Source organism: Girardinichthys multiradiatus, chromosome 9 (genome assembly GCF_021462225.1).
Source record: "Girardinichthys multiradiatus isolate DD_20200921_A chromosome 9, DD_fGirMul_XY1, whole genome shotgun sequence".
Taxonomy (NCBI): Eukaryota; Metazoa; Chordata; class Actinopteri; order Cyprinodontiformes; family Goodeidae; genus Girardinichthys; species Girardinichthys multiradiatus.
The window spans coordinates 3,077,364-3,096,174 of NC_061802.1; the positions used below are offsets into that span (position 1 = coordinate 3,077,364).

General features: G+C 40.2%; 1 protein-coding gene across 1 annotated transcript; it reads right to left on the reverse strand.

Annotated features, from left to right (window-relative positions):
* Positions 1–405: 405 nt before the first annotated feature.
* LOC124873744 (gastrula zinc finger protein XlCGF57.1-like) lies at positions 406–16,607 on the reverse strand. Its single transcript, XM_047374667.1, has 2 exons — positions 16,276–16,607; positions 406–2,498 (listed from the first exon to the last, which is right to left on the reverse strand). Exon 2 carries the CDS (start codon positions 2,459–2,461, stop codon positions 650–652), a length of 1,812 nt encoding a protein of 603 aa, XP_047230623.1. The 5' UTR covers positions 2,462–2,498; positions 16,276–16,607; the 3' UTR covers positions 406–649.
* Positions 16,608–18,811: the final 2,204 nt, after the last annotated feature.

Sequence of the window (18,811 nt, forward strand, 5' to 3'; positions counted from 1 at the left end):
ATTTTAAATGTTTTAATCTGTTTCTTTGATTTCTGGCAAAGAAATTTGAATTAGAGCACAAAAGTTGCTATACTAATGAGATCGACTTAGATTGTATTATCCAAAATGCTTAAGTAAATAAATGGGAATAAATGAAATGTACTGTATATAAGTTGCGTTGTTCATGCTATCATCTTGACAGGTATACTTCATTCATTAGTCTTTTACTGACTGTCAGTACACCTGCTCATTGTTACTTGACAGAGTCTGTACTGTGACGTCAATGTGTCATTATCATCATGTATAGCTATTGTAGCCATTTCAGGTGTGTCATGCTAAAAACACCAACTAAATTTACCAGGACAAGTAAATTCCAGGTCTGAACATGGTTAATTCTGAAAATCAGATCTCAAAGATTAACACAAGATGAATTATTCAAAGATTTCCCTTTATTAAACCATAGTTTCCCCAAAGCAAAGCCATCTAATAGTGAGTGAACTTAAATTGCCAGTGAATTCATAGTGACAACACTCAAAAAAGAAAACATCTTACTTGTGTGGAGTTCTAATGGGGTACTTTAATCTGCTGCTTTGAAATAAGTTTATAAAGTTACAAAATGGAAACCACAGCAACAGACACCTTTACCACAAGTATGACATTGGAATGGTTTTTATTTTGTGTGAGTTCTAACATGGTTAGTCAAACTACATTTATGACTGAAAGCTTTTCCACAAGTTATACATGAAAAAGGCTTCTCTCCTGTGTGAGTTCTCATGTGTGTTTTCAAATGATTTTTTAAACTAAAACTTTTCTTACACATTATGCACGAGAAAGGCCTCTCACCTGTATGACATCTTATGTGTCTTTTCAAAGTAATTGGTTGAGAAAAACTTTTTCCACATGTCATACATGGAAATGGTTTCTCACCAGTGTGAATTCTTAAATGAGAATTCAATTGACTTCTTCGACTGAAAGAGTTTCCACAGGTAATGCAATAGAAAGGTTTTTCACCTGTGTGTATCCTCATGTGGCTAGTTAATTCACAGTTATGCCTGAAAGATGTTCCGCAGGTAACACAAAGAAAAGGCTTCTCTCCTGTGTGAATTTTCATATGGTGAGTCAATGTACTTTTGAGAGTAAAGACTTTTCCACAGCTCACACAGATGAAAGGTGTCTTATCTGTTTGAGTTAAAGCATCTTCAGTTAGAGTTTGATCTTTCGAAGTATAGTTTTGCTCCTCACTAGAAAATTGTTTAGCAACTGTATGAGTTTTCATGTGGCTATTCAAACTCATTTTGTTACTGAAACCTTTTCCACAGGTTACACATGAGAAAGGCTTCTCTCCTGTATGAGCTCTCATGTGTTTATTCAAACTACATTTATGACCAAAATCTTTTCCACAGGTTATACATGAGAACGGTTTCTCTCCTGAATGAGTTCTCATGTGATTATTTAAGTGACTTTTGCAACTGAAAACCTTTCCACAGGTTAAACACGAGAAAGGTTTCTCACCTGTGTGACTTCTCATGTGGATAATCAAACTGGTTCGTTCACTGAAACTCTTTCCACAGGTTAAACATGAGAAAGGTTTCTCACCTGTATGAGCTCTCTGATGACGAGATAAGTGACTTTTTCGAATGAAACTCTTTCCACAGGTTATACATGAGAAGGACCTCTCACCCGTGTGAGTTCTCATATGAATTGTTAAATCACAACTGAATTTGAAACTTTTACTACACACATTACACTGTTTACATTTTTTTACTATGTGATCTTTCTTGCCCTTCATTCCTTTTTCTAAGTTGTCCCTTTGACCTGTGGTCTCCTGAGCTCTCTTCTGTCGCTGTTCGTCTGTGCTGGATCTTGAGGCTTCGTAAGTCTTTATTTCCTGATGATGCTTTGCTTTCGAGAAATGTTTAAATACTATTTGGTTTCCATTTAATTCCCGTTGTTGGTCTGTTTCATCAGCAGAAGCTGTTAGAATTAAGGTATCAGTCTCCTGCTTCAGAACATCCTGTTCTTTATCTTTGCTGATGCCATAAGCCTCTTTCTTTGTCATCCGCAGAGGTCCTGATCCATGCCTATTTTCCTTCACATGTTTAGGTTCTGGTTCTTCTAGTTCCTCTTTAATTTCAAGTGATTCTGCTTCTATTACTGTATTAGTCTTCTGTTTCAGCGCATTCAGGTTTTCATCTTCACTGATGCCTTCAACCTCAATCTTTACCATCTGTTCAGATTCTGATTCACGATCATCTTTCTTCATTTGTTTCAGTTCTAGTTCCTCTGGTTCTTCTTTTATTTCAGGAGATTTAGAAACTGTTCCCATTAAGCTGTCCGTCTCTTGCTTCAGTACTATGTGGTCTTTTCTCTTTACAATCTCCACAGGTTCTGATCCATACTCTTCTTCTTTTATTTGTTCTGGTTGCTCTGCTCTCACACCCCTTTGGTCCAGAACAGAGATCTTTTTGGTTGAGAAGGACATGACGAGCAAGAATAATAGACATAATGCTGTGTGAAATCTGAAAAAAGAAAAACAAACAGAGAATGTAATATTTTAATTGTAGCTTAAAGCTGCAGTCAGAATCTATAGTAAAAATTTGTTTTTTACATATTTGTTTAAACTGTCACTACATCCTGTAGGTAGAATATGCAAGTAATCTGGGGAAAAAATTAAGCTCCTCTGGCTCTTCCCAGTGGTCCTACGGCCATTTGCAGAAATACATCGCTCCTAGTCAGAAATAACCAATAAGTGTCAATCACGCTCGTGTACGCATCCCTTCACCCACACAGCGCATACCGCCGTTCAAGCTCAAGATTGCAGGGTGCTGCAGCGGTGCCTATGGTGGAGGAACAATCTAACATTACAGGGAAACTGCCAATTTTCCAAGTGGCACATGCTCAAAAAAAAACAAGGTAAACAGAAGAAGACTGATGATGAAAAGCAAGCTGCGCATTTACGGCAGGCTCTGCTTTTGGGGAGAAGTTGTGGAGGGAGGGCTGTAGCACAACAGAGAACAAGGGGAGGGACCTGTAAGGTTTGCTTGCTCAAATGTTCAGGCTTCTCAGAACTCTCTACTGTAGCTTTAATGCCTACAACAGTAGGTTCTCTGTTCATCTTCCATTGACCAAATACTAAACCAGGAGCCTCACAGCTGAAAGACAGCAACAGTTTAAGGAACCAAATGGGTGCTGGAACTCACTGTTCCAGCTTTTTTGTGCAAACATTAAGGTTCTTAGAGTGAACACAGTAATAAGGCTACTATTGATACAAAACCTGAAACAGATGAACAAGTATACTTTAAGACATGATCAAGTCTAATTAGAGGCCCACCTGTCACTGAGAAGATAGTTGGAGCACACCACTGTCTTTACTGTCCACACCCACAACACTTTACAAAACAAACTAAAGGTGAAAACCTTATTCTTCCATCTGACATACCAAATAATTCTATGGTAGTATAATTTAATATAGCGCTAATATGCACTACACAGGGAATTACATATAGACACTTGATGAGTACCGTCCTCCCATTCAGTTAAGCGTTTGGGTCGTCATTTGTGGAATGCATCCTAATGCTAAACAGTGAGTTGTTTTGGTTACGTCTCAGGGTGTTAAAGGCTGTAAATCCATCATAGGCAATGGATAAAGGTCACTGTTAGAAAGATGAAACCCTGAAGCCTCGACTGTTTAGTTTTGGTTTTTCATTATAGCATTGATGGCTTCTTTTCACTCCTTTATCAATCCACCAGTCTTCCCTGTCCAAAATGTCCACATTGCCGTCTTGGAAAGAATGTCCCTTGTCCTTAAGATGTAGATGAACCACTGAGCCTTGACCAAACGGAGGTGACTCTCCACACAGACAGCAACTGTTTGCGCCACGGCTGTTGACCTTTTCTAGCTGAGAGACCAGATGTAAGCTGAAGCAAAAAGTCAAAATCGTTTTGGAGAAAGTAAACAGCATTTGACCCACATGGAGATGATCTTAATCCTGTCTTATGAAAAGGTTGTTTCCTTGCACCCAACCTCCAGGACATCCTGTTAGGACCCCTCTACTGAATTTTCAAATTTTCCCTTAAACCCTGGTCAGGAATTCAGAAGGCAAAATGATATAAGCTGTGACTACCTTTCCAGAGAAAGAGACAACTTAAATGTTAATTCTCCATCCCTGTAAGAATTCCCTTAGATTTTATATTTAATCATTATACTATATATATATATATACACACATATATATATATATATATATATATATACACATATATATATATATATATATATATATATATATACACATATACATATATACATATATATATATATATATATATATATTTGAGAGTGATTACTAATAGGTTATTAGTAATCAAACTAACTAAAGTGTTAATATTTTGTTAATATTAGGTTCTGTGCCAGTCCATAATGAACATTATGTGCAAGCATAAGGGTGTTCATCAGTGCACTTGGGTCGATGATCAAATTTGTAGTCATTTCTTCAAACCTACAGCCACATGTCTTGGACACTTGGATGAAAAGAGGGGCTGAGCTGTCCACTGATCACCACCTGGTGGTGAGTTGGATCCGCTGGAAGAGGAGGAAGCCAGACAGACTTAGCAGGCCCAAGCGTATAGTGAAGGTCTGCCGGGCATGTCTGGCAGAACCCTAGGCCAGGGATGTATTCAAATTGGATAAAATGTTTTTCTATCTAAGGAAACCCAGCAGATTGCATTCAGTCAGTGACTTGCAGCATTCACTCCTCAGTGGAGAGGAAAAACTCCCTTTAAACAGGAAGAAACCTCCAGCAGAACCAGAACCAGGCTCAGTGTGAGCGGCCATCTGCCACGACCGACTGGAGGTTTGAGAGAACAGAGCAGAGACACAAAGAGAACAAAGAAGCACTGATCTAGGAGTACTTTCTATGGTAAGGAAAAGTAAATGTTAATGGATGTAGCTCCTTTAGTCGTTTCATCTAGAAAGAAAGAACAGATCAACTCTGAGACAGTTTTCAAGGTTAGAGTCTGAAAGAGAGCACATAGAGTTAGTTACAGTAGAAGCTCAGTCAGTAGCCATGTCTAGGAGAGAGAAAGGGTTAAACACTAAAAGACAGGGCCATGTGGATCATCTGTAGATGGTGAGCATTAAGTTGTTGCCAGCAGAAGCTTGGACAATGCCCCTCTCCAGAAAGGTGTCACAGGTAGACACAGAGTCAGGCCAGGTGTAGCTTCTAGAAGGAGAAAAACAGAGAGAAAACATAAAGTTAAAAAATTAAATAATAGCAAAAAATGTAAAATTGGAAAGTAGTAGGAGAATGTAGCAGAGAGGGTGAAAGTGGTCATTATGTCCTCCAGCAGCCTAAGCCTATAGCAGCATAATTACAGAGAAAGTTCAGGATAACCTAAGCCACTCTAACTATAAGCTTTATCAAAAAGGAAAGTTTTAAGCCTAACCTTAAAAGTAGACAGGGTGTCTGCCTCACGGACTAAAACTGGAAGCTGGTTCCACAGGAGATGAACCTGATAACTAAAGGATCTGCATCCCATTCTACTTCTAGAGACTCTAGGAACCACCAGTAAACCTGCAGTCTGAGAACAAAGTGCTCTGTTAGGAATTATCGCCCCAAATCTCAAACAAAGAGTCATAAAACTCTGAGGCGGGAACTCAGTGGAAAATCTCCAGCAATAAAACTGGAACAAAGAGTGGTCGGGTGAGGTCCAGACTGCAGTGGCTTTGAATGAAAACTTTTAAAAGTCCAACTTCTAACTCCTGGGTAATTTGGGATCAGCTGGACAAAACATGAACACACGATTCAGCAGCAAATCAAAACACAGCTCAGCATAAAACATTTCCATCAGTGTAGCAACAAGTTAATACCTGAGATTAACTACTGGTGATTCTAAATCACTTTAACTACCTCATCCTGTCCACACCTCTAAATGCAACCATCTGTTTTTCACCTGGGCCGGGTGTCGGCGTGGTCTCCGATCGGTGAATAAATCTGCTGATCTTCTGGTATCAGACAGATTTCCAGCTTTCAAGCTCTACCAGAAATGGCCTTGTGGAGCAAAAGTTCGCCTGCGAGCTTTAGTCTCTCCAGATATGCGCCTCTGTTGCGTCGTCCTTTGAGACACGCTGGAAATGGCAACGAAAGTTTATTTTCCGCGGGTTTTATTATCCTGGGTGACGTCAGAGCTGCAATGTCGGTTGAGCTGCGCATGTTCAAATGTGCGACCAGAATGGATGACCCCATCATCTGGCTGCTAAGGTAAGCTAAGCTAACCAGGTGGGTGGACTGGGACTTCCCCACTAACCGCTGCCTGATCCCGGGAATCTGGGTTTTCCTGCTACCTGTTATCTGTTTGTGGTGGCTGAAAGTGAACATAAAGTATTTAGTAGGTCGTGGTGAATAACCGCGAGTACCAGAAAATAAAACTGAATATTTGTTGCTGGAAATTTTATGTTATTCTTGGCAATATTATTCACTATTTTGCCACAGTTCTGTAAGACAAATATTTTAATGCAGTGCTGATGATCAGAACACATTCAATTCAGTTTATTTATATAGCACCAATTCACAACCTATGTTGTCTCAAGGTTCTTCACAAAGTCAGGTTCATACATTCCAATTAATCGTAACCATTGAACAGTTCAGTCAGATTCAGTTATTTATTCAAATTGGATAAAAAGTTTTTCTATCTAAGGAAACCCAGCAGATTGCATCCAGTCAGTGACTTGCAGCATTCACTCCTCCTGGATGAGCATGTAGAGACAGTGGACAGTCACTGGCGTTGACTTTGCAGCAATCCCTCATACTGAGCATGCATGTAGCGACAGTGGAGAGGAAAAACTCCCTTTTAACTGGAAGAAACCTCCAGCAGAACCAGAACCAGAACCAGGCTCAGTGTGAGCGGCCATCTGCCACAACCGACAGGTTTAGGCTTAACCTGACTCCCCCTTACTCCAACCAACAAGGAGGGAGGAAGGCTCCCTCCCTGATAAACTAAGCCACTCTAACTATAAGCTTTATCAAAAAGGAAAGTTTTAAGCCTAGCCTTAAAAGTAGACAGGGTGTCTGCCTCACGGACTAAAACTGGGAGCTGGTTCCACAGGAGAGGAGCCTGATAATTAAAAGGATCTGCCTCCCATTCTACTTCTAGAGACTCTAGGAACCACCAGTAAACCTGCAGTCTGAGAACAAAGTGCTCTGTTAGGAACATATGGACCAATCAGATCTCTGATGTATGATGGAGCTAGATCATTAAGGGCTTTATATGTGAGGAGGAGAATTTTAAATTATATTCCGGATTTAACAGGGAGCCAATGAAGGGAAGTTAAAATAGGAGAAATATCATCTCTCTTTTTAATTTTCATCAGAACTCTTGCTGCAGCATTTTGAATCAGCTGAAGGCTTTTAACTGCATTTTGTGGACATCCTGATAGTAACGACTTACAATAGTCCAGCCTTGAAGTAACAAATGCATGGACTAGTTTTTCAGCGTCACTCCTGGACAGGATATTTCTAATTTTGGCAATGTTCCGGAGATGAAAGAAGGAAATCCTAGAAACCTGTTTAATATGGGATTTAAATGACATGTCCTGGTCAAAAAAAACACCAAGGTTTTTTACTTTATTATCAGAGGTCAATTTAATGCCATCCAGGTTAAGTGATTGACTAAGCAGTTTCTTTTTCAAAGACTCCGGTCCAAAGACAAAAACTTCTGTCTTGTCTGAATTTAGAAGCAAAAAATTAAAAGTCATCCAAGTTTTTACGTCTTCAAGACATGCTTGGAGTCTATCTAACTGGTTGGGTTCATCAGGATTCATGGATAAATAAAGCTGAGTATCATCAGCATAACAGTGGAAATTTATCCTATGGTGACTGATAATTTTACCTATTGGAAGCATATACAGGGGTTGGACAATGAAACCGAAACACCTGGTTTTAGACCACAATAATTTATTAGTATGGTGTAGGGCCTCCTTTTGCGGCCAATACAGCGTCAATTCGTCTTGGGAATGACATATACAAGTCCTGCACAGTGGTCAGAGGGATTTTAAGCCATTCTTCTTGCAGGATAGTGGCCAGGTCACTACGTGATACTGGTGGAGGAAAACGTTTCCTGACTCGCTCCTCCAAAACACCCCAAAGTGGCTCAATAATATTTAGATCTGGTGACTGTGCAGGCCATGGGAGATGTTCAACTTCACTTTCATGTTCATCAAACCAATCTTTCACCAGTCTTGCTGTGTGTATTGGTGCATTGTCATCCTGATACACGGCACCGCCTTCAAGATACAATGTTTGAACCATTGGATGCACATGGTCCTCAAGAATGGTTCCGTAGTCCTTGGCAGTGATGCGCCCATCTAGCACAAGTATTGGGCCAAGGGAATGCCATGATATGGCAGCCCAAACCATCACTGATCCACCCCCATGCTTCACTCTGGGCATGCAACAGTCTGGGTGGTACGCTTCTTTGGGGCTTCTCCACACCGTAACTCTCCCGGATATGGGGAAAACAGTAAAGGTGGACTCATCAGAGAACAATACATGTTTCACATTGTCCACAGCCCAAGATTTGCGCTCCTTGCCCCATTGAAACCGACGTTTGGCATTGGCATGAGTGACCAAAGGTTTGGCTATAGCAGCCCGGCCGTGTATATTGACCCTGTGGAGCTCCCGACGGACAGTTCTGGTGGAAACAGGAGAGTTGAGGTGCACATTTAATTCTGCTGTGATTTGGGCAGCCGTGGTTTTATGTTTTTTGGATACAATCCAGGTTAGCACCCGAACATCCCTTTCAGACAGCTTCCTCTTGCGTCCACAGTTAATCCTGTTGGATGTGGTTCGTCCTTCTTGGTGGTATGCTGACATTACCCTGGATACCGTGGCTCTTGATACATCACAAAGACTTGCTGTCTTGGTCACAGATGCGCCAGCAAGACGTCCACCAACAATGTGTCCTCTTTTGAACTCTGGTATGTCACCCATAATGTTGTGTGCATTTCAATATTTTGAGCAAAACTGTGCTCTTACCCTGCTAATTGAACCTTTACACTAAAAGTAAAGGTTTAATTACAGCTACCTTAAAATCCTGTGGTTCTGATCCATTTAGTAAAGATAGATTAATCATACCTAAAATGGGGCTGGTAATCAGAGGGAACACTTCCTTAAATAATTTGGTTGGGATTGGGTCTAACATACAAGTTGAAGGTTTAGATGAAGCTAATATTTCTGATAACTCAGGAAGCTCCACAGGATCAAAACAGTCCAAACACAGATCAGGTTCTACAGTTATTTCCAATGTTGTCTCACTTGCTGAGGATGAAGTAATCATCTTCGGGAGTATGTCAAAGATTTTATTTTTAATAGAATCAATTTTATTTAAGAAGAATCCCATAAAGTCATGACTGCTGAGAGCTAAGGGAATGGATGGCTCAACAGAGCTATGACTCTGTGTAAGTTTAGCAACTGTACTAAAGAGAAACCTAGGATTATTCTTGTTCTCTTCTATTAATGATGAGAAATAAGCTGTTCTAGCTTGGTGAAGTGTCTTTTTATACAACACTAGGCTATTTTTCCAGATTAAGTAGGAATCCTCTAGGTTTGTAGAGTACCATCAATCCATCCATTGTCTTCCGCTTATCCGGGGTCGGGTTGCGGGGGCAGCAGCCTAAGCAGAGAGACCCAGACTTCCCTCTCCCCAGCCACTTGGGCCAGCTTGTCTGTCCAGTGAAATCCCAAGGCATTCCCAGGCCAGCCGAGAAACATAGTCCATCCAGCGTGTCCTGGGTCTTCCTCTGGGCCTCCTCCCGGTGGGACGTGCCCGGAACACCTCACCAGGCAGGCGTCCAGGAGGCATCCTAACCAGACGCCCGAACCACCTCAACTGGCTCCTCTCGACGTGGAAAAGCATATAATGAAATTTTCTTTAAGGTGTGGGGTACTCGGTTAAATTAAACTCAAAGGTTATTAAAAAATGGTCAGACAAGACAGGGTTATGAGAAAATATTGTTATGTCTTTACACTCAATGCCATATGTCAGCACAAGGTCCAGAGAATGAAGACAAAGGTGGGTAGGTTTGTTAATGTTTTGAGCAAAGCCAATTGAGTCTAAGATAGCATTAAACGCTATATTTAGGCTATCACTTTCAGCGTCAACATGAATGTTAAAATCCCCCACTATAATAACCTTATCTGTATTTAACACTAAATCAGATAAAAGGTCTGAAAACTGATCTAAAAATTGAGAGTAAGGGCCTGGTGGACGGTACAAAACAACAAACAGAAGTGGTTTTAGTGCTTTGCAATTTGGATGAGGAAAACTAAGGATTAAATATACAAAAGAGTTGTAGCTATTGATTGGTCTGGGACTAATCAATAAATCAGACTGAAAGATGGTTGCTACTCCTCCTCCTAGCCCAGTATTTCGAGGAATGTGAAAATTTAAATAATTAGTAGGAGTTGACTCATTTATAGTAACATAATCCTCTTGCTGCAGCCAGGTTTCTGTGAGGCAAAATGAATCAATCAGATTGTCACAAATCAGGTCACTAACTAGGAAAGTCTTTGAAGAGAGAGATCTTATGTTCAGTAAGCCACATTTAATTGTTTTATTTTTATTTTTAGTCTGAATGTGTGTTTATTGTTATTAGATTTTCCTGATTTCCTCATTTTAGAGGATTTTTTAGTCTATTCAATTTTGGCTGTGGGCGAGACAGTGTCTTAATAGGGTAATGGGTGGGTAGCAGTACAGAAGCTGCAGAGAGGAGTATTAAACTACGACCCTACTTCCTGGTCTGAACCCTGGGTTGTCATAGTTTTGGAGAACTAATAAATTCGGCCAGATTCCTAGAAAGAAGATCTGCTCCATCCAAAGTGGGATGGATGCCGTCTCTCCGGATCAGACGAGGTTTTCTCCAAAATGTTCGCCAATTATCAATGTAACCCACGTTGTTTTCTGGACACCACCTAGACAGCCAGCGGTTGAATGACAGCATACGGCTAAACATGTGGTCACTGGTCAGATCGAGGAGGAGACCAGAGAAAATTACAGAGTCCGACATTGTTTTGGCAAACTTACACACCGAAGCAAAACTAACTTTGGTGACCACCGATTGACGTAACCGGGTGTCATTACCGCCAGCGTGAATAACAATCTTAATGTATTTACGCTGATCCTTAGCCAGCAGTTTCAGGTAGGATTTGATGTCACCCGTTCTGGACCCTGGCAGACATTTGACTATGGTCGCTGGCGTCTCTAGTGCCACGTTTCTGACTATGGAGCTGCCAATTACCAGAGTTGGCTTCTCAGCGGGTGTGTCGCCAAGCGGGGAAAATCTGTTAGAAATTCAGGCGGGTTGGTGGTGGCCTGTGGGCTGGGATCTAGGACTATGCTTTCTACGTATCGTCACCCAGCCGGCCTGAGGCCCCGGCTGTGCGGGCTCTGCTGGAGGACTGCTACGGGGAGCTACCCTCGGTGGCTCCACGCTGGCTAAGGGGCCTCGACTATCTGCTGGTTTTTCAACAGCGCAGAGCCGGGCCTCCAATTCCGACACCCTCGCCTCCAAAGCTACAAAAATGCTACATTTATTACATGTACCATTATCACTAAAGGAGGCAGAGGAGTAACTGAACATCTGACACACATAGCAGGAGAGAGGAGGAGACTCAGAGAGAGAAACAGCAGAACGGGTAGTCATGGTGGAGCTAAAGCTAACGCTAAGCTAGCGACCCCTTACCACTACTAGAAAAATGATGACGTCAACAACTTTATCATACGATGCTGAGAACTTGTATTACATTAAGCACCTATCAATTTAGGTCACAATATGTCATACACAACACAGCTGAGTGCTTTGTTGACCTAAACCAGGGGTCTCCAATTAAAACATCAGGAGGGCCACTCCCTCCCTCATCTAAACACTTTGGGGTCCGAACAAGAGACAAAAATATTTTCTTTCATCTTTATTTAACATTTATTTAACACTATGTTTTAACTACTGATTGATCATTTATATGCCCATGAAATCATCTGCTGAACAGAGAAGAGCAATCCAATTTAAGTACCAATATTAAACACACTTTGAATGGCTCAGTTCAGCTGGGTCAGTACATCTCGGTAGAACAGTTCTGCTCTCCTTGTGCTTGTGGCAGGCAGGGCTATCTGCTTAACCTTTCCCTTAAGTTGTTGTCCTTCTTTTCCATCTTAAAGTGTTTCTACCACAGTTTCCAGGCAGTCTGTGACCATTTCCCAGTCAGTGAAAGGCTTGTTGTGTTTCCCTATAATCCACGGTCCTCACAGTGAACCCTCTACGCTCACTGTTGTGCTGTAAGAGACCGTATGTTTCTGTCCATTCGTCTTTAAATGTGTGATTTTCATAGTCCACTTTACATATTTTTGATGAAGCCATCTTCTTTTACTCACTCATCTGTCAACTAAGTCATTGTACTGTCAGCAAGCGTGAGCTTCCAAGCTAGTAACTTAGCAACCCGTGTTAAAAGACCGGCAGAGCTTCTTCTTTGTCGTTTTCTAGCGGTTGGCTTACAACGATATGGTGCATTACTGCCACCAGCTGGCATGGACAGTGGACCAGAATGTCTCTGACCTACATAGGTGTCCATCGCGCCTGTTCAAAATTCAGAAGCGGCAGCAGGCGGGAATAAAATGTTTGTATATATGTAGTAAATGAGAAAATGCTTTGCGGGTAGGGTAGCAGCAGCCCTGACTGAAGCAGCTCATTGCCTGACTTGCACCACACTCCGCAAGGCTATACCATATTAACACATGTTGTACTGTTGTACAACATGCAGTAATATATTAATGTTTCAAATCAGGTTGGGTCCAGGTTGGATGGCACGTAGGTCTGGATCCTGACCCTGGTTCGCTAATCCATTACCTCTGTTCTAAACCAATACTCGTCCCACTGCAAGTCGTCACACCCCACTTCCCTTTTTCATCTCAACAATAACTAAACTTTGAGTCCACAATAAAGTCTGAAAGAAGGGAAGTAGCTTTCAGATCCGCACAAACATGCAGAGTTTTTAAAGTCAACTGTGACGCCTTCCTGAAGGGGGGCATCGACTGAGCTAATGATGCCACCAACCTCTTTGTTCTGATTCTACAGATGATCCACTTGGCCCCATCTTTCTTCTAGACATAGCTACTGGCTGAGCTCCTACTGTGGCCTATACTATGCATCTCTTTTATCCGGTAGACTTAATGACTGGCTCAGAGTTCATCTGCTTAGCTGTGTTTCTCTCCTAGATGAATCCATTAAAGGAGCTTCTGCTGCCTTTAATGTTTAACTTTTTTTTCACATAGAAAGTACTCCTGAATCAGTGCCTCTGTGTTACTTGATGCATCTGCTTTGTTCTCTCAATTGAACATTTACACATTAACATTAACATTTACACATTAACATGAAAGAAATGAGAGGAATATACTGTCAAGAGACATTTTTTCTCAAAAATCCCAATATTAATACATCAACAGTAAACTGAAGGATCATTGTAAGAGCCAAATTGTTACTTGTAAAGTGTAATTTCCTTAAAAAATAATTTGTAATGCTCCTTTAAGGATACCTGGGATGACATCACTGTCTACCAGGTCTGAAATGATTCCTCTAATAACTTGATTTATAAAAATGCCTCGAGGCTTTGTTAAATTATGTTTTACTATTCAGCGCAATGTGTTCTGCCCAGATAGGTATTAGTGTTGCATATCTCTCACTTCCGCCAATGAGCTGCTGACCCGAGGCGACGCATGGAGGCTAAGGGATATTAGCAGCTATGGAGGAAGGCAGCGAGGGGAAAGACGCGCCGCCAAGAAAGAGAATTAAAGCGTCTATAAAGTGTGGGATCACTTTAAACTAAACAGAAAAGAAAACAGTGCAATAAGTGCACTGCTAAATGGATTTGGCTTTTCATAACAGAAAAAATTGTTTTAGTCATTAGTATGGTTTTCCTTTTTCACGGCTGGCACCAGAGTTACATTAACGCTCAGCTTGGACTCCTGCTTTACTTGCACAATGATCATCTGCACTGTTGTATTGCTCTTGCATCTTATACTGCTCTATATTTACTCTCACTCACTTAAAACTGTGCACATATATTTACATTATATTGTAGATATGTTTATACTTTTTAATTTGTATTGTATTGCACTGACTACGCCAAAACAAATTCCTTGTATGTCCAAAAACGTACTTGGCAATAAAGCTTTTCTGATTCTGATTCAGACTTCTGCTTTGAAAGCTGTCATTTGCCTTTATTATCTATAAGAATATAAATTTTTTTACAGCTCACAGTCAAAATTTTATTTTTGCAAACACTGGACCAACATAATAATAATAATAATAATATAGTCTTAATTAAAACATAAATAAACATTTACTATTTACAATAACAAAACTCAGTTCTTTGTAACCAAATTTCTAAACTCAAACCTATTTACTTACCCTATTGCTAACATTACAAAGATCACATTTACTTTTGTAATCTGTAAGAACAATATGCAAGATTCTTCAGCGATGCTAAAATGCTTTTGTTTAATGCAACTTCAAACTTCACATATATACATAAAAAAATCAAGTGAAGTTTAAAATGCATTAATTACTTATTTACTTTTCCTGCGGTAGGGTCATCAGTCGGGATAAACTACCCCTTCACAAAATTAAATAAATGTCCAAGTTTTATCATACTTCAAACTTGAGACTTGATTTTTTTTAAAGTCTAGTGTAACATCTGTAAAAGGCAGTCAGTGTTTACAAATGTGCTTCAATCATTTTTAAGCAGCCCATGGAGCCACACAGCTTTTGACCACACCATAGGGAAGAATCTTATAACTTTATCACTTTTTGTTAGTAAAGTTTTTTCAGAACAAAAAAGTTACTGCCTACGAAGATTTTTGCGTCAAGCTTAAAAGCCAAGACGACTGCTCAATAGTTGTGGTAAAATGCACAAATAAAAGATTGCCACTACAATCATATTGCACCTATTCACTAAAGAGTCAATAATTAAACTATTAGTAACCACATTAATATTAACATAAATTAATCAAAGACAAGCAAATATTACTTTCCTATTTAAAAGGCTCACCAGGTTTTGTAAAACCCCAGCTCAAGAAAATTTCTATTTGTTGTAAAATTAAAGAATAAAAGTGTATAAATACATACATAAATTACAAAAAAGTGAATCCATTAAATAAAAAAATTCCAAGTTTATCAAAATTTCAGACACAAAGCATGAAGTCTGTGAGCCAATGACTGACACAAAATCTATGAAATAAAAACATTTGCGTTTGTGATACTGTTGCAGAAATTCTATGTAGATACTTGATTTAAAAAACTAAAACTGCTAAAAAGGAGCCTTTTTATAACCTTTAAGAGGAAAAACAGCTCAGTTATAACGAGCCACTGTGTACGACATAAACAGAAGCAGGTTGTAGCCACAAGCTGAGACGAAGTCGCTATGAAATGTCCCACAGCAGATGGCTGGTTCTGATCCTGTTTGGCCCAGATGATTTATGAAAGTGGACAGATTAGAACAACTAATCAGGTTAAAGTAACTGAGTGACCTCCTGATGGGAGATATTTATTGGAGCTCCAAAGCCACAAGCTGAGACGAAGTCGCTATGAAATGTCCCACAGCAGATGGCTCCATTTCATACCTGGAAAAGTTGGGTTTGAAACAACCAGAACAACTGAGGAACCAAATGTTGAGGGAACAAAACTAGCAGCTCTATTCTCCATTGGAGACCCAGATAGAAATAAACCCTTAAAGAGACAGAACCTCTGCAGGGCAGCAGGGCTCTGCTCTGGAAGCAGCATGTGAGGCTGGAGCAGAACATCTCCAACCCATGGACCATCAGCAAGGCTGAGATCTTCCTGCTCCTCTACCGTCCTGATACCGCAGCACACCTTATAGAGGCGCAGCTAAATTCTAGCAGCCAGTGAAGGATGGAGGTCATCTCCCTCCACCTCCATTTCATGCTTTTCCAGTTCTGACCGGTTCCTTCCCGCCTTTTGTGCCCTAGGACGCTTCGTACAGCGCATGCGCCATGTCTCTCCGCTTTTCTAATAGTCTGCTGCAGGGAAATGTGGTTCTGTGGCTCCAATAAATAACATCTAGCAGCAGGAGGTCCCTGATAGTGATTTGGGTTTGATCAGGGCTCAGAATCCACCACATAAGAGTCAGCTGGTTCCATTCATCAACATAAAGTTCTAAGGTTCGGTTCAACTGAGCTCAGTTAGCGGACATGATGCCGCTGAGTGACCGTGTGAGCAGCAGAGTTACTCACCGAGCGGGATCCCTGTCTGTCCCTCTGTCTCTGTGTCCTCAGCGGCTCCTGGACGCTGCTGGTTCCGTCTCTGGGAGGAACAAGGAGCCTCTTTATGCGAAGGAAGCAGCCGAGCTCAGGTGCAGCGGTTCGGATTCATAAATCACCTTTTAAGGTCCAAGGTCCAGTTCCACCTCGGTGTTCCGCCCACTTCTGCTTTTTGTTAAAGGTTCGGCATTACCGCCACCTGCTGTTCTGGAGAGTTACCAAGAAACCCGAATTAAAATAAAATCTAAAATCGCTTTTTAAAAATATGTTGTAAAGTCTATTCTCTGAAATAAAACCACTTGTTTAAGTCTAACAGTTCCCTCAGCTGTTCCCTATGAATCATACATATTAATCATTTTACTCTGAACTCCTCACACCAAGCTCTTTATTTCCCATCATCCTCTCTGACTTATTTTTATTCCCACCAATAAGAAGGAGTCTCACTGAATTCTCCTCTGCGGTTTCCGCCACGTTTTTACTGTTTTATTTGATGCACACTTCCCAAACCTCAGCCTAGTTTGTTCTGCTTCCTCTGATTTCCTTGTTGCTCTTGTTATTCTTTATTGTTCATCACTGAAACCACTTTTTCTGTATATGTTTTCAAATATTGATTTCTGATCCCAAATAGCTGTGGGTCAATTCCTCCCTTTTCCAGTTATTACCTCCTTTTCGTGCCCCACGTGTTTCCATCTCCTACCTGTAAACAATCCCAAATGGACCCAGGTATACCAATTCAATGTCATATTATTTAGGTCAACTTAAACATTTTCATATAAACCATTTGATTCAGGTTAAATATAGAATTTTAATAGTCATCTTAATACTGAAATCTCACATGTAGTTAGATTTTGATGTATATTAGTTTCTAACAACCTTGTAGTACAACCTTTTCATCCTGTTTATTTTGGTTTTGTTCCTTCTATGGACCATATAATGCTTCAGAAATATTATTATTATTATTATTAGCCCTAAATCTTAATTGAAATAATAAAAATCATCTCCTTTCAACAGAATATGTAAAAAATATATTTTTTCAAAAGTGAGGATTTATCATCAGTAGCTGCGTTTCCGTTCACCGTCAAATTGCACAAATTGTAATTACGAAAACATAAATCACCTAATGGAAACAAGGCAATTTTGAAAAAACTCCAGTTTTTCGATAAAAAGTTTTTTCGCTAGGATGAGGTGGTTTTTTTGGCCGTTTCGAAAATTGGTGTATTTCACAAAACTGCAATGGAAACGCTTTTTCACATCAGACGAGTCACGTGATCAACAACAGGATGGTGCTACTGGCGAAAAAGATGAAGAAGATGACAGGAAGTAGTAAGAGGATGATGGCGTGGCATGTTTGGATTCACCAGGAGACAGTGTATTTTTTTAAATTATGTTTGCTACAGGGGCATTACCAGTATTTTAGATTTCAAAAAGCAAAGAAATGCGAGCATTTACCAAGATCTTGAAGCGGATATCTGTCACCGCCATGTTTTTTAATGAGATATCGTGTGAACAAACTTATTCATGTGTGATTTTAATTGTATTTCTTATTTAATGGAAACACCGGAATTGCCAAATTGTGTTTTTCGACATTGGCTGAATATCGACAATGTTTTGCATACATTTGTAACAGAAACGCAGCTTGTATTCTGTCATAACAGCTACTTTACTGTGGTATTTGGACCATTATACGTCCAATTAATCTCCTTTTATTATACAGAAATAAAATCTTTGACTGAAATTGCTCCCTCCATCTCTCTCACTCTCCCCACCTGTGCAGAAGTAACCCATGCAGGCTGTCACTCTCCTCATAAAGGGACAGCGCCTTCAAACAGTATTGTGCAAAAGTTTTAGGCAGGTGTGACGAAATGCTGTAAGCAAAGAATGCTTTCAAAAATGGAAGCTTAATTAAGTGTTAATCATTTATCAATCAACAACATGCAGTGAATGAACAAAAGAGAAATCTAAATCAAATCAATATTTGGTGTGACCACCTGCTGCCTTCAAAACAGCATCAATTCTTCTAGGTAGACTTGCACACAGTTTTTGAAGGAACTCGGCTGGTAGGTTGTTCCAAACATCTTGGAGAACTAATCACAGATCTTCTGTGGATGGAGGCTTTCTCACATCCTTCTGTCTCTTCATGTAATCCCAGAAACACTCCATGATGTTGAGATCAGGGCTCTTTTGCACAGTACTGTATATTTTAGAAAACCACAGTGGGTTAAAAAGAGATTAGGAAAGTTGCTAAATAGTAGCAAATTGAAGCATGCAGATACACCAGACAGTTCATAAATATAAAAAAGATAAATACTAGGAGACTGTACAGTAAGGGAAACATTTACAAAATAAGAAAAATAAATACTGCAGTCTTATTAAAGGGGCGGACTTAGATTAATGTGCAAATGAGTACGGTTATTTAAAGATTTGTGCACCTAGGGTGCAGCAGTCTGTCCCTTCAGGAGCTCCTCAGTCCTGCAACAGCTTCATGCATGGGGTGGGAGACATTCTCTCA

Excerpts from the sequence above, each read along its gene's own strand:
- LOC124873744 (XM_047374667.1), bottom strand. The coding sequence starts at position 2,461 with ATGTCCTTCTCAACCAAAAAGATCTCTGTTCTGGACCAAAGGGGTGTG.